Below are 15,645 nucleotides of genomic sequence, written 5' to 3'. Positions count from 1 at the left end.
CAAGATATCGCCTTCTCATCGTCGCTCTCTGATCAAGTGCTGGGGGGCCTTTCCACTAGTATCAAGTCCACTATATCAAGTCCAGGCCGCCGTAGCACGTCATCCAGTCACGATGACGTGTGCTCATCTCCTTGTTAGATGCTGGTGGATGAGCTACAGTGAGCACTGACGACAGTGATCCCAGCGCCGGCTGCGAGTTGATAAAAGTTATCATGGCATTTTCTGGCAAACACTGTAATCATAGGTTCAGACACCAGCTGTTCTTACACCGTCTCTCCTTACTGCCACCAGGAGAGCTGCCCTGACACCAGCCACCCCTGACACCAGCCACCCCTGACACCAGCTGCCCCCCTGACACCAGCGCTACCCACAAAAGATGGCTCGACTCTAAACGAGCATCAGATGGTCGTTCCCAGGAAGAAAGGTCTATTATCTCGTCGTATACAAGCGGCTAATTACCTCCATGACCACACGCTGGCGCTAATTACTTCAATAACCACTAATTAACTAATATTAGACAACGTGCCCTCATGCTCCATGCATGATGGGATTCGATGGTTCATTATTAGTATCTGAGGGGGTGATTAGTGGTGATTTAAAGCTCATTCCAGGTGATTAGCAAGTCATTTTTGGATTGATGGGGTTATTAGAGGTGATTGGTAGGTTATTAGTGGCATCAACAACCACAGTGGCAGCATCAACAACCAAAAAATAAGCATCAGCCACCAAAAAAATAAGCATCAACCGCCAAAAAATAAGCATCAGCCACCAAAAAATAAGCAGCAACCACCAAAAAATAAGCATCAACCACCAAAAAATAAGCATCAACAACCAAAAAATAAGCATCAACCACCAAAAAAAATAAGCATCAACAACCAAAAAAAATAAGCATCAACAACCAAAAAATAAGCATCAACCACAAAAAAATAAGCATCAACCACAAAAAAATAAGCATCAACAACCAAAAAAAATAAGCATCAACAACCAAAAAAAATAAGCATCAACAACCAAAAAAAATAAGCATCAACAACCCAAACAACCACAACATCAAGAGGAAGTGTTAACAATAACAACCTTCAAAAAATAACAACCATTGCACCAACAGTATTATGATAACAGACACATCAACAGTGGCAAACAGGAGCCTCGTGAACATCATCAACGGCGTTAACAGGAAGACCACAGGAGAGGTGGTGGTGCCAGTAGTCGCCATCCCCGAGGAAGACAATGCCAGGTTCCCCCCACCGACACCCTTGTCCGCCGCCTCCCTGGCCCAAGGTAATCGATAACCCCCTTCCCCTCCCCCTTGCCCGAGGTCATTGTGACACAGGGAAGGTGCTCCTGAAGCTGCCGCAGGCTGGGTCCTCTCAGGGCTGGTCTAAGGGCCACGGTGCTCCTGTAGCTGCCGCAGGCTGGGTCCTCTCAGGGCTGGTCTAGGGCCACGGTGCTCCTGAAGCTGCCGCAGGCTGGGTGCTCCTGAAGCTGCCGCAGGCTAGGTCCTCTCAGGGCTGGTCTAGGGCCACGGTGCTCCTGAAGCTGCCGCAGGCTGGGTCCTCTCAGGGCTGGTCTAGGGCCACGGTGCTCCTGAAGCTGCCGCAGACTGGGTGCTCCTGAAGCTGCCGCAGGCTGGGTCCTCTCAGGGCTGGGCTAGGGCCACGGTGCTCCTGAAGCTGCCGCAGGCTGGGACCTCTCAGGGCTGGGCTAGGGCCACGGTGCTCCTGCAGCTGCCGCAGGCTGGGTCCTCTCAGGGCTGGTCTAGGAGCCACTGTGCAGATGAAAATAGTGGTGCTCTCGCTGCCTATAATCAACATGGATGGGTGGATGGACGGATGAAGGGATTTAGACTGAAGGTCGTGCCCCCGAAAACCTTTGAGTTATTTATCGACACCTGGTGAGGTAGGTGGTGTTGGTGTTGGTGCTGGTGGTGATGGTGGTAGTGGTGGTGGTAGGTATTGCTGGAGGAAGAACGCACCAACACCATCACTCTTGAGAGATGCATGTGTTCCTACGTGTTGCAAACGCTCCCAGTCTTTACTTCTGAGTGTTCCCAAATGGTCCCAAAGTCCAGACACACTTGGAGAACTGCGTGTATGCAAAGTGCCACGATGCACTTACAATGTACAGAGTGTAAATATTTTATACACTCTGAACGCCGCGAGACTCCTTCGTTGCCAGTCTGTCATCAAACACCAATTTGATAAACAACAAACGTTGTTTAACAAATTCAGTTCATGTTGTTTAGATAAACAACTCATGGTATACTGTGTTGATATCGAGTGATCTCTGAGGTCTTTTTATACTGTGTTGATATCGAGTGATCTCTCAGATCTTGGTATACTGTGCTGATATCGAGTGATCTCTGAGGTCTTTTTATACTGTGTTGATATCGAGTGATCTCTCAGATCTTGGTATACTGTGCTGATATCGAGTGATCTCCGAGATCTTGATATACTGAGTGTACAGTATAATATCAAGTGATCCCTGATTTCTATTTATAATCGGAAATGTTAAACTTTCTCAGTTTATTTCATTTGTTTTAATAAGTGAGAGTGATGAAAGATATCGGTTGCCATGGTGACAGCATCCGTACCCAACCTGCTATCCTCCGGGATTAAGCTACACACTCACCTGCTTCCATTTAAACCAACACCTCCATCAAAAAATATATATTCCAGAAATTATAAAGTTTATTGTTCACGACCGTGGATCAAATTTATATATGTAAAATAGAATATTTGTGTGTGTGTCTGTCCGAGCTTGGAGGCCAGGCGCTTGGGAGCTATAGCCTCGCCCAACTTTGCGGGATGATTGCTGTGGGGTGCGTGCCAAACATGGGCGGGTAGGGAATAGCACTATTGTAAGGAACCATAGGGAACCCCATGACGACTCTTGCTCGATTCAAATTTTTGTTTCTCACTATGTAGAAATTAAGTTAAGAAATTTTGACGATGTCCCCCTCTCTCCCCCCCCCCCCTCCTTCTTCGAGGACTTTCTGCTGTTTACAAGAGACAGATACAGGAAGACAGAGAAATACAGACATGCGTAGACAGATCAGGGGGGGGGGGAAAGCCAACCTGTCCTCTTACAAATTACGTCTGAATTTGGCTGTTTACCCGTATGGCCGAAAATGGACGTAATTTGAAAACGTCATGAAAAACGTTAATTGAAAATTTCCTCTCTTTACTGAGTAAGCCAGAGGACTCAAACAGAAAACGGGGCAGTACATTACTTTCGTGAGCCGATTTCATTTCAAATCACGTCCATTTTTGGCCCTAGCGCGCAGACGAGCGAAAAGCGACGCTATTTTTAAAAGAGGACGGGTTGCCCGGGCACCGCCGGGTATTCCGGGGTAAATCCATATTAGAAGCAATGAATTATTCACGAGGGGACTATAATAATAATTATATATTGGCAAAGCTATTAAATAGGACCAATGGGCATATGTTCTGTCTTAGAGTCGTTAAGAGTTGTCACGGAGATGATTGTAGTTAGTCGCTTGTTTGGTGTTGGGTTATTACGGCCCTTCAACCCCTGGAGAGTTATAATGGGTTGTTATTATTATTATTATTACTATTACAAGGGGGGCCACGAGTCACACTGGGATAAAGGGCGGGAGTGGGGGGAGGAGGAGCACACTCAAAACGACGCACGCGCGTGCACACAACACAGATAAACACAGGGAGACACGGAACCAGCTTCCAGTGGTCGCCATGACAACCTCTCGCCACCACCACTCCCTCCCTCCCCGCATCTACTTCCTCAAATGTGTTTCAATAACATTAAAAATATTAATTGAACTTTTTAATGTCTTCCTATTATTATTATTACTAGTCAAGTGCATATTAGTTGGGATTATTGTCGCACGTGTTTGTTAGGCTTGTAAATATGTGTGTGCAAAAGGTTGCGTGTGCGCGCGTGTGGACATTTGTCTATATCCGCGTGCGTACGAACCATGCGTGTGCGTGAGAGAGAGAGAGAGAGAGAGAGAGAGAGAGAGAGAGACAGAGAGAGAGAGAGACAGACAGAGACAGAGACAGACAGAGACAGAGACAGACAGAGACAGAGAGACAGAGACAGAGAGAGAGAGACAGAGAGAGAGAGAGAGACAGAGAGAGAGAGAGACAGAGAGAGAGAGAGACAGAGAGAGAGAGAGACAGAGAGAGAGAGAGACAGAGAGAGAGAGAGACAGAGAGAGAGAGAGACAGAGAGAGAGAGAGACAGAGAGAGAGACAGAGAGAGAGAGACAGAGAGAGAGAGACAGAGACAGAGAGAGAGAGAGACAGAGAGAGAGACAGAGAGAGAGAGACAGAGAGAGAGAGACAGAGAGAGAGAGACAGAGAGAGACAGAGAGAGAGACAGAGAGAGAGAGACAGAGAGAGACAGAGAGAGAGACAGAGAGAGAGAGACAGAGAGAGAGAGACAGAGAGAGAGAGACAGAGAGAGACAGAGAGAGAGAGACAGAGAGAGAGACAGAGAGAGAGAGAGAGAGACAGAGAGACAGAGACAGAGAGAGACAGAGAGAGAGAGACAGAGAGAGAGAGAGACAGAGAGACACAGACAGACAGATTATGAAAGCATAAACCTAATGGAATCCAGAAATACATGGAAGCCCAAACAAAAACAAAAAAACTTAGACCAAAATGACCGGGAAGAATAAAAGCCAAACAAATCAATGAGTTACAATTGCCTCGAAGCCCCAAAAAATGTAAAATACAAGATTTAGAAAAAAAAAACAGAAAACGCGAGGCTTTACACCAGTAACTGCAGTAAAATTATAAATATATACCAGCGTCAGACGACAGCATCGGGATCTGAAGACCAACTGGAACTGCTAGACAACTATGAGAAGGAAATACACACACACACACACAAACAATACACTCGAAGGTCAGAGTTCGTGCGGATTAAGTATCTCGTTGGGGGAAACGGAAGTCTTTAAGGAAAACGAAGACTTCAGGGGTGAAACATGGCAATTTTAGCTTCAGAGGCAAGCGTTCACCAGCTGAACCACTTGCTTATTCTCAGTGCCGTCTGTGTCTGTCTGTCTGCGTCTGTGTGTGTGTGTGTGTGTGTGTGTGTGTGTGTGTGTGTGTGTGTGTGTGTGTGTGTGTGTGTGTGTGTGTGTGTCTCTCTCTCTCTCTATGCCACAGAGCTGAAAGCGCTTTAAGGAGCATACATACCAAAGCAAGACACACATATTTACTTTTCATTCTTTACTCTCAGAGAAACGCCGGCGGAGTGTTGATACCAGACCCAGCCAGTCTTCTGCTGAAGCAGCTCGTGCTTGCTTGCTTTCTCTCTCTCCCTCTCTCTCTCTCTCTCTCTCTCTCATTTTGGTCCACCACCAACCAAGTATACGTTGTATATACAGGTACAAAAATCACACTTCCTCCCCTACAAACCACCGATGACAATCACTTTCAATAAATGAATGAAGAAGCCTAATTGATTTTGTTTTCCGCAAAATATTAGCGCCAAATATTACGTGGGTCTTGTAAGACAAGAAATACGGTACAAACACAGGCTAGAGAATAAATATGATCACATAAAATATTCTTTAAAAGATCGACAAAAATTTGACAAGGAAGATTTCTTGAAGGCCACAATGGCAAGCCAGAGGTCAAAGTGGCAAGCCAGAGGCCACAATGGCAAGCCAGAGGTCAAAGTAGCAAGCCAGAGGCCACAATGGCAAGCCAGAGGTCAAAGTGGCAAGCCAGAGGTCAAAGTGGCAAGCCAGAGGTCAAAGTGGCAAGCCAGAGGTCAAAGTGGCAAGCCAGAGGTCAAAGTGGCAAGCCAGAGGTCAAAGTGGCAAGCCAGAGGCCACAATGGCAAGCCAGAGGCCACAGTGACAAGCCAGAGGTCAAAGTGGCAAGCCAGAGGCCACAATGGCAAGCCAGAAGCCCCAATGACAAGCCAAAGGCCACAATGGTGTCGCAACTACGAACTCGAACAAGGTCGGGGTAGCCTAGTGCTGCTGGAGAGGTCGGATATTGTACAGTACAAGGGAGTACAAGCAGACGTACGAGCATACGGAGGGACAGACTGATAACGAATGCGGAACAGGGGTTAGAAAGAGGGGGGAAAAAGGTCACCAAAGTAGGCGTGACAAGAGCCGAGCGAAAGACCTCTAATGTTCCTCTTTTGCGACTTTTTTGAGTCACAAAAGACAGAACAGCACTGTTTTATTTCACCCACTCTTAGGTAAACGCACCTCAAGACGCGACATCTTTCAAGATTTACTGATCTTGAACCAACCACGAGTAATACAGCAGCTGGGAGGCGATACAGGAGCTGGGAGGCGACACAGGAGCTGGGAGATGATACAGCAGCTGGGAGGAGAGTCTCATAAACACGTCGTAAGCTTATTGTGAGGTTGGCCAGTGTTGGCGACCTGGTGTGTGGCGTGTTGTGAGGTTACCATGGCAACATCCCCCTGCTCCAAGATAGTCATGATCCAGATGGTTGCTCGTTACTCGTTCTCCACACACACACACACACACACAACGGTGAGGGGGAAGACATCAGAGAGGCGAGATGTCACCAGCGGAGTCCCACAGGGCTCAGTACTTGGACCCATCCTGTTTCTAATATATGTGAACGATCTTCCAGAGGGTATAGACTCATTCCTCTCGATGTTTGCTGATGATGCAAAAATTATGAGAAGAATCAAGACGGATGAAGATAGACAGACTACAGGATGACCTGGATAAACTGGAGGAATGGTCTAGAAAATGGCTGCTGAAGTTCAACTCTGGAAAGTGTAAGGTGATGAAATTAGGCGAAGGGAGCAGGAGGCTGAACACAAGGTATCATCTGGGAGGGGAAATCCTGCAAGAATCAAATAGAGAGAAGGATCTGGGGGTTGATATCACACCGAACCTGTCCCCAGAGGCCCACATCAAAAGAATATCATCAGCGGCATATGCTAGACTGGCCAACATAAGAACTGCCTTCAGAAACTTGTGTAAGGAATCTTTCAGAACCCTGTATACCACTTATGTAAGACCAATCCTGGAGTATGCAGCTCCAGCCTGGAGTCCATACCTAGTTAAACACAAGACAAAGTTAGAGAAGATTCAGCGGTATGCCACCAGGCTCGTCCCGGAACTGAGAGGATTGAGCTACGAGGAAAGGCTAAAGGAGCTGAACCTCACATCCCTGGAAAACAGAAGAGTAAGGGGAGACATGATAACCACCTACAAAATTCTCAGGGGAATTGACAGGGTGGACAAAGACAAACTCTTCAGCACGGGTGGGACACGAACAAGGGGACACAGGTGGAAACTTAGTACCCAGATGAGCCACAGAGACGTTAGAAAGAATTTTTTCAGTGTCAGAGTAGTTAATAAATGGAATGCACTAGGAAGTGATGTGGTGGAGGCTGACTCCATACACAGTTTCAAATGTAGGTATGATAGAGCCCAGTAGGCTCAGGAATCTGTACACCAGTTGATTGACAGTTGAGAGGCGGGACCAAAGAGCCAAAGCTCAACCCCCGCAAGCACAATTAGGTGAGTACAATTAGGTGAGTACACACACACACACACACACACACACACACACACACACACGAGCCACAGAGATATTAGAAAGAACTTTTTTAGTGTCAGAGTGGTTGACAAATGGAATGCATTAGGAAGTGATGTGGTGGAGGCTGACTCCATACACAGTTTCAAGTGTAGATATGATAGAGCCCAATAGGCTTAGGAACCTGTACACCTGTTGATTGACGGTTGAGAGGAGGGACCAAAGAGCCAAAGCTCAACCCCCGCAAGCACAAATAGGTGAGTACAAATAGGCGAGTACACACACACAAACACACACACACACACACTCTAAAGAAGTCCCTGTAACCTCCTGAAGTATGCTGTACTTGGTTGTATGGTCCTCGTAGCCTGGTGGATAGCGCGCAGGACTCTTAATTCTGTGGCGCGGGTTCGATTCCCGCACGAGGCAGAAACAAATGGGCAAAGTTTCTTTCACCCTATGCCCCTGTTACCTAGCAGTAAATAGGTACCTGGGTGTTAGTCAGCTGTCACGGGCTGCTTCCTGGGGGTGGAGGCCTGGTCTAGGACCGGGCCGCGGGGACACTAAAAATCCCCGAAATCATCTCAAGATAACCTCAAGATGGTTAGATTTTGAGCACAGCTTCTATCCTACCCTCAGGTAATCTGTACCGCGCCAAGATATCAGGGAAGGGAAGCTGTTCTGTCCAGTCAACTCCGCCCATCTGCATTTGGTCTTGACAGGTGAGTAATCTCCTCATCCATAATAGCGTTACAGGAGCTCAAGTCGTCAAGGTCCGAGATTATCTCGCTAATCCACCGAGTGATTGGTGGCTTGCGAGGCTGGGCTGTGGCACAGCCGTGTGAGACCCGTATTAATCCGACCACCCCACTTTAATTGCAATAATGCATATGCAAGTAGAGAATTATATTCTGCCTTGAAGGCCATCAGGTCTAAACGCGGCCCCTCACTGACGACACTATTACCATACTACATTATAAAGTCTCTCTCAGAAATCACAAGAATGTGATGTATGGGAAAATATTGAGGCTGTACAAAGGGGTCGAATCCGCTATCCTGGACACGCCACTGTGCCTGGGCAGTCCACAGACGCGGGTTCGATCCTATTGTATAACCACAGTATTTACTATTTTTCAATATTTTTCTGGCGCTTCAAGAGCTTACTTCCATTTACTGCTAGGTAACAGGGGCATAGGGTGAAAGAAACTCTGCCCATTGTTTCTCGCCGGCGCCCGGGATCGAACCCGGGACCACAGGATCACGCGTCTAGTGTTCTGTCCGCTCAGCCACCGGCTCCCATCATTACGGCACCAATCTCTTCTCAGTTTATCCAGTACTACACACAAAGAAAATTAAAGATTATAAACACTATTTTCTGGATAACAAATCAGCAATTCCAGTAATGGGCGATACATTTTCCCCATTTAACAAAAAATAATGGAATACAAAATTTGCGTCGTGTGCCGTTTTCATAATAGAAAAAAAGTGCTCTACAGTAGTCGAATATGAGAGGCAAAAATCTGAATAAACTATGAATATATTAAAAAAGCAACGGAAAAATTTGACCCTTTTTTTGGAGTCTGACTAATTGGAACAAGAGGCGACCCCTCCCCCCCCCCCTTTTCCTTCTCCCTCCCCAAGCTGTTACGGCGGTGTACCATAGCCTGGGGCCTGGGGGTACAATGTACCATGGCCTGGGGGTACAGCGTACCATAGCCTGGCGGTACAGTGTACCCTGGCCTGGCGGTACAGTGTACCATAGCCTGGCGGTACAGTGTACCATAGCCTGGCGGTACAGTGTACCATAGCCTGGCGGTACAGTGTACCATAGCCTGGCGGTACAGTGTACCATAGCCTGGCGGTACAGTGTACCATAGCCTGGCGGTACAGTGTACCATAGCCTGGCGGTACAGTGTACCATAGCCTGGCGGTACAGTGTACCATAGCCTGGCGGTACAGTGTACCATAGCCTGGCGGTACAGTGTACCATAGCCTGGCGGTACAGTGTACCATAGCCTGGCGGTACAGTGTACCATAGCCTGGCGGTACAGGCATCATCAGTGCAAGCCATAGTTCTAAACAACATGTCCTGCCTGCTTCCCTCCCTTCCACAACCCGCAGCTGTTGAAGCCTCTCTCCTCTTCCTTCGTCCCGTCCCGTCCCGTCCCGTCCCGTCCCGTCCCGTCTTCCTCCCCCCCCCCACCCCACCCCTCCAAACCCCAACCCTGGACTGTGTAACCTGATTGGCTAGCGGGTCTATGAAATCTCCCGGAGGTCAGTGACCTCAGAGGGGGTCAGATACCCCTTCCCGCTTGACAGGGGAAGTTGGCAGCGGCGGCCGCGGCCAGATCCGGCTCCAATCCTCCCAATAACTACTTCAATCTTGTCTTTGAAACCTCAATAACAAGTGAAGGCTAATAACGCTCGTTCAGTGGAGGTGATTGACTCTGTACTGGACTCTTAATTGCTTCACCCTCTACCTCTCAACTGCTCGTCTGAGGTCAACGACTCGACTGTGTTACGACAATGATACTTGACTTAATGCCACTATTATTATTATTATTAGTAGTAGTAGTATTTTTAATTATATTATACATAAGATTAAAGGAACAATCCAAAAGATTCCTGCTCGTTCGTCGAGCGAGGAATCCTTGGACTGAATCCTTGAATCCGTTCCTCGAGCGAGAAATCCTTGGACTGAATCCTTGAATCCGTTCGTCGAGCAAGCTAAGTCTAGGATTGAATCCTTGAATCCGTTCCACGAGCGAAGAATCCTTTGACTGAATTCTTGAATCCGTTCCTCGAGCGAGGAATCCTTGGACTGAATCCTTGAATCTGTTCCTAGAGCGAGGAATCCTTGGACTGAATCCTTGAATCCGTTCGTCGAGCGAAGAATCCTTGGATTGAATCCTTGAATCCGTTCCTCGACTCCTCTTCGTTCATGCCTCGCTCGAGGAGGGAAAAATATCAGCTTAGTTTAACAACAACTCGCTAAAGAATTCCAAAACATGTTGCTTAACAGTTTGGGCAACAGTGTGAGCAAGGTTAGTTTTATAAACCGTGTCAACTAAGCTTGTGTTTACAGAGTATAAACAACGCTGTGTCGACTAAGCTGTGACAACATTTGGGGCACAGTTTTGACTGCGTTTGACATGTTGACAAGCCGTCAAGCCTGGTCAGCCAACACGACTTCCCCGGCCCAGCTGACGCAATCATAACATTAACCACACTGCCACTAACTGTTGCAAACGTAACTGCTAACGTAACTGCAATTAATGTGACATGTGCTAACGTAACTGCTGCTAACGTGACATGTGCTAACGTAACTGCTGCTAACGTGACATGTGCTAACGTAATTGCAACTAACGTGACGTGTGCTAACGTAATTGCAACTAACGTGACATGTGCTAACGTAACTGCTAACGGAACAGCTGGTACCGTAACGGCTGTTAAACTAACTGCTGCTACGGTAACTGTTCTAAGCGTCAAAGGTGCTAAGGAACTGTTGGTAACGTAACTGATAACGCAACAGCTGATGTTCGGAATAATATTCCACTAATCTGTTCTATTGCTCACGACCGTGGTAATAATAGCTCCTGTTCTATTGCACACAGTAGGAACTATACAATAGGTTGAGAGGCGGGACCAAAGAGCCAAAGCTCAACCCCCTACCTCCCCCCCCCTCCCAAGCACAACTAGGCGAGTACAATCTTAAAAAAATCGTATCTTTCGTAAGAATATCTTATAGCGGGATTCGAACTCGGGACCAAAAAATCCTCAGTCCGAGTCTCTGGAGAGTCAGCCTGTCCCCTCAACCGTCGCATTGTCTACGGTATCGACCAATCCGTTAAAAATCCGGCGCGTTAGTGAAAATTAAAGTACCGTAAAAATTGACGTTTTCTATGAATCGGCCTCGATAGGTTAGGTGGGTTGCTTGGGTTCGTTCGTTTCTGGTTAGGGGAAACAGTAGTCGTTCCAAGAACAACAGACGGCACTCTTGTAATTCACTTAATAATAATAATAAAAATAAACATTTTCACTATTATTATTACTATTTAGAAAATCCACAATGGCAATGAGGTGGGCGCGAACCAGCGACCCTGGCATTGCCAGTCGCGTACTCAACCACTAGACCAGCGCTGACTTGCTAAAAGTCACACAACCGGATTTCTTCTGAAATCACAGGAAGTCTGGAGGTCAATACTGAAGCCAGTCCAAGATTTTACGCATGACGCACAAGCACTCGTGGTGAAGGGCAGAGTGCTCCCTCACCTTACGCATGACGAACAAGCACTCTGGGTGAAGGGCAGAGTGCTCCCTCACCTTGCGCATGACGAACAAGCACTCTGGGTGAAGGGCAGAGTGCTCCCTCAACTTACGCATGACCCACAAGCACTCAGGGTGAAGGACAGAGTGCTCCCACACCTTACGCATGCCCCACAAGCACTCGTGGTGAAGGGCAGAGTGCTCCCTCACCTTACGCATGCCCCACAAGCACTCAGGGTGAAGGGCAGAGTGCTCTCTCACCTTACGCATGACCCACAAGCACTCGTGGTGAAGTCCAGAGGTGAATTGAACTATCAATGTTAGTGTTCAATCCTGGCACTTTTCTTAATTAACGGTAAACAAGTTGGGTGTCAGGTGAGGTGGGGAGGGGTAGGTGGGGAGGGGTAGGTGGGGAGGGGTAGGTGGGGAGGGTAGGTGGGGAACGACGTGTCAAAGTCTTTCACTAAGTTGCAAACTTCATCAAAGATTTCAAGTTTAATATTAAACTATAAACTCGGGACTTTCCCAAAGACAGTACATCGCAGACGTTAACAGTTCAGCTTCCTTTAATTTCATTGATTGGTTTCTTGCTTCTCAGGACTGAGGGGACGGGATCTAATACACTAGATAAGAGTCTGTAAAGGGAAGAGATCACACGGAGTATTGACAGATATTAACGAATATTCTTCAGGTACAAGAGCGGAACGAGAGGTTAGGGAGAGGGGAATGGCTGCACCACCACCACACGTGAACCACACAGACAATATATAAAATAATACATAGCTCCAGCGTTCCAGAGCAGACAAGGCTAATATCATTCACTGAGCTGCATTTAGAAATGATATTTTTGGGTTAACTTAACCCCAGTGGCAATTAATTTGCCGTGGAGCCAATTCGTCACCTCAATGTTAACTGCCAATACTAATCACATTCACAGCACATAGTAATCCACTTGTAATTCTTTTATAAATATGAGATTAAGTATCAAATTAGACCCATTGCCAATTAGTAAAGACATGGTAGGGCTGCCCTTAGCCTAGCAAGCTGCACGACCACTATGGTTGAGGATGGGCAGGTGAAGACAACCAGAGGCACCATACCACTACCATACTCTCATCCCAGCACCATACCACTACCATACTCTCATCCCAGTGGGCTAAGATGCTTGAGTAACGTTGAGTGAAGGTTGTGTACCAAACAGGTGTGATAGTGTGGTGGAGTACATCACTTGTCTTGACCTAGCGGGCAAAACATAGTCCAGAAACACAAAATCAACAGAGAAATCAACGCTCTTCCACAGTTATATCAAGATATCGTTTAGCCCAATTTGCCCTAGGGGGCCAGAGCCCCCACAACCAGCACACACAACTACCACAGCCCCCCACAACCAGCACACACAACTACCAGTAACCAATATTATCCCCGCGAGCCATCACAACCCAACACAACACACGGACACACTTCTCCTTCCTCCTTCCCCAAAAGAGGTTACGGTACTCACCTTCTCTGTTTCTTGCTCTGCTCAGCCTGGAGTTTCAGCAGCTTCTCCACGATCTCTTGGACATCTGGGGCCTGCGGGTTGGCCTGGTCTCCCATGGTGGTGGCGGTCACACCCCTCTCCCTCCCCCCACTACTCGGATCTTGTTGACAGCGCTGTCACACACCAACACTTAATAGTTACAAAGCTGCATGTCAGTTATGATTCTTTCTCCCAAGTATTTGGCTCTGTTGAGACGCTCACTCAATGGTGTTTTTTCTTGCCGCTGTAACTGGCCTGATATTTGGTTAATGTTCACTGATACACTGATTTACATGTTCACAAGTACACTGATTTACATGTTTACAAGTACACTGATTCTTTCCTGTGCATGACAAGGAGACCACTAGAGGTAAGGCCACAGGGGCGGCGTCCGGACTCTGCTTCACAAGGCGCGAACGAAGCTACAAGTTCTACTAGCAAGGGTGAAGTCCCTGCGCCTGTCGCGCGAGTATGTACAAGTGATTATACCCTCGTCACTGTTGCCCTGTAGAGTATGGAGCAGCTCCTGGACTCCGTCTTGCAGTCGACGGTCGCCTTCTGCAACTGCTCCCTGTTCTCTCTCCCTCCCTCCCTCCCTCCCTCTCTCCCTCCGCATCCCTTCTTCCTCCTTCCCTCAGTTACTCTTCATATACACCAACTCTATCCCTCTCTCTGTTGAATAATTGCTTCAATTCACTCTGCACTTATCCCTTTTCTCCTCTTCCTCCTACCTCTCACTTACGAGCACGCACGCACACACACACAATGTAGATATGATAGAGCCCAGAAGGCTCAGGAATCTGTACACCTGTTGATTGACGGTTGAGAAGCGGGACCAAAGAGCCAGAGCTCAACCCCCGCAAGCATTAGGTGAATACACACACACACACACACACACACACACACACACACACACACACACACACACACACACACACACACTTGGTCCTAGTAAACAGCCCATCATCAGGGAAGGCAAAAGCTGACCAAAGTGACACATGGACTCTCAACAATGGTTGGGACGGTGGACATGGAATGCTGTCAGCCCTTGTCACTGGTTCGAGCGAACGAGAAGGGAAGAAAGAGAGAAAAAAGGGAAGAAACGAAAAGGGGGGGGCCAACAGAGAGGAGATAACAGAGAAGGAAAGGATAAAGAGAGAGAACCACCTCCAACAGCACCAAAGTCCAACACGTATCTCAGTAATAATTTAAAAATTATCGAAAGGGCAGCTTTATTAACTGGAGACATTAGTAAGCCGCGTCCCCTCACATACCTGTGTTGTTCAATAGTCACTTCACGTGAATATTCAGTCTGGCTACAATGTCACAACCCTTCACAAACACACCGAAATATGTGTGTGTATACTCCCCACTCCCTCTCTCTCTCTCTCCTTTCTCTCCCTATCTCTCCCTATCTCTCTCTCTCTCTCTCTCTCTCTCTCTCTCTCTCTCTCTCTCTCTCTCTCTCTCTCTCTCTGTGTTGTTCACCAATTATAATCTGCAGTGGAGGCTTGAGGCCTCAAAAAGCAGGTTGCCAACAAAATCGCAAGGATGTAGGGGACTTTGGCGGCACAGACACATTGACATCAACAACATTGATGCGGATTAAGACTCAAGTCTTTTTTTGCATCCGGTGCCGGAGGCGGGGACCAGCCAGGCCCACAGGCACGGGGCGGGGTATTGCGTAGTGGCGTACACATACGCCAGGTGGCCGCAAGCCTCGTGGATCAATGTGTGGAGTGGTCGCTCAAGGGAGTGGAAGACCAGTTGGGTGCGCGTGCTCCCGTGCACGCTGCACGCACACACGCTGCACGCACACACGCTACACGCACACACGCGCGCACACACACACAGACACTAATTTGATTATGACAGAGGACTGCTTGAGGCTTCAAGAAGATCTGGACAAACTGAAGGAATGGTGGAACAAATGGTCGTTAGAAGTTAACCCAAGCAAATGTAATGTAATGAAGAAAGATGTAGGGAGCAGGAGACCAAATACAAGGTATCATTTGGGAGATGATATACTTCAAGAGCCAGAGAGAAAGACCTGGGGGTTGATATCACGCCATACCTGTCCCCTGAAGCCCATATCAAGAGGATAACATCAGCGGCATATGCCAGGTTGGCCAACATAAGAACGGCCTTTAGAAACTTGAGAAAGGAATTATTCAGCAATGAATGATTCCCTTACATACATACCACATACATACCTTTGCATACCACATGTGTCAGATTAATCCTGGAGTATGCGGCTCCACCATGGAGTCCATATCCAGTCAAGAAACTAAACTGGAAAAGGTTCAAAGGTTTGCCACCAGATTAGTACCTGA

At 47.5% G+C, this 15,645-nt stretch overlaps 1 protein-coding gene across 8 annotated transcripts in view; it reads right to left on the bottom strand.

Moving 5' to 3' along the window:
• The window catches only part of LOC123745054 (uncharacterized), a 249,725-nt gene that overhangs the window by 125,080 nt on the left and 109,000 nt on the right, over window positions 1-15,645 (bottom strand). The window contains exon 2 of one of the 8 annotated variants that reach the window (XM_045725347.2): window positions 13,295-13,655. The exons of the other annotated variants lie outside the window; for them this stretch is intronic. Within the exon in view, the coding sequence (XP_045581303.1) occupies window positions 13,295-13,389 (95 nt within the window). The 5' untranslated portion in view covers window positions 13,390-13,655. The remainder of the gene's footprint in view (window positions 1-13,294; window positions 13,656-15,645) is intronic. 8 annotated transcript variants of the gene reach the window in all.

This window comes from Procambarus clarkii, chromosome 57 (assembly GCF_040958095.1).
Source record: "Procambarus clarkii isolate CNS0578487 chromosome 57, FALCON_Pclarkii_2.0, whole genome shotgun sequence".
In the NCBI taxonomy this organism is placed as follows: domain Eukaryota; kingdom Metazoa; phylum Arthropoda; class Malacostraca; order Decapoda; family Cambaridae; genus Procambarus; species Procambarus clarkii.
The sequence above is the reverse complement of the archived record's forward strand: the minus strand, read 5'-3'. Positions and strand labels throughout refer to the sequence as shown.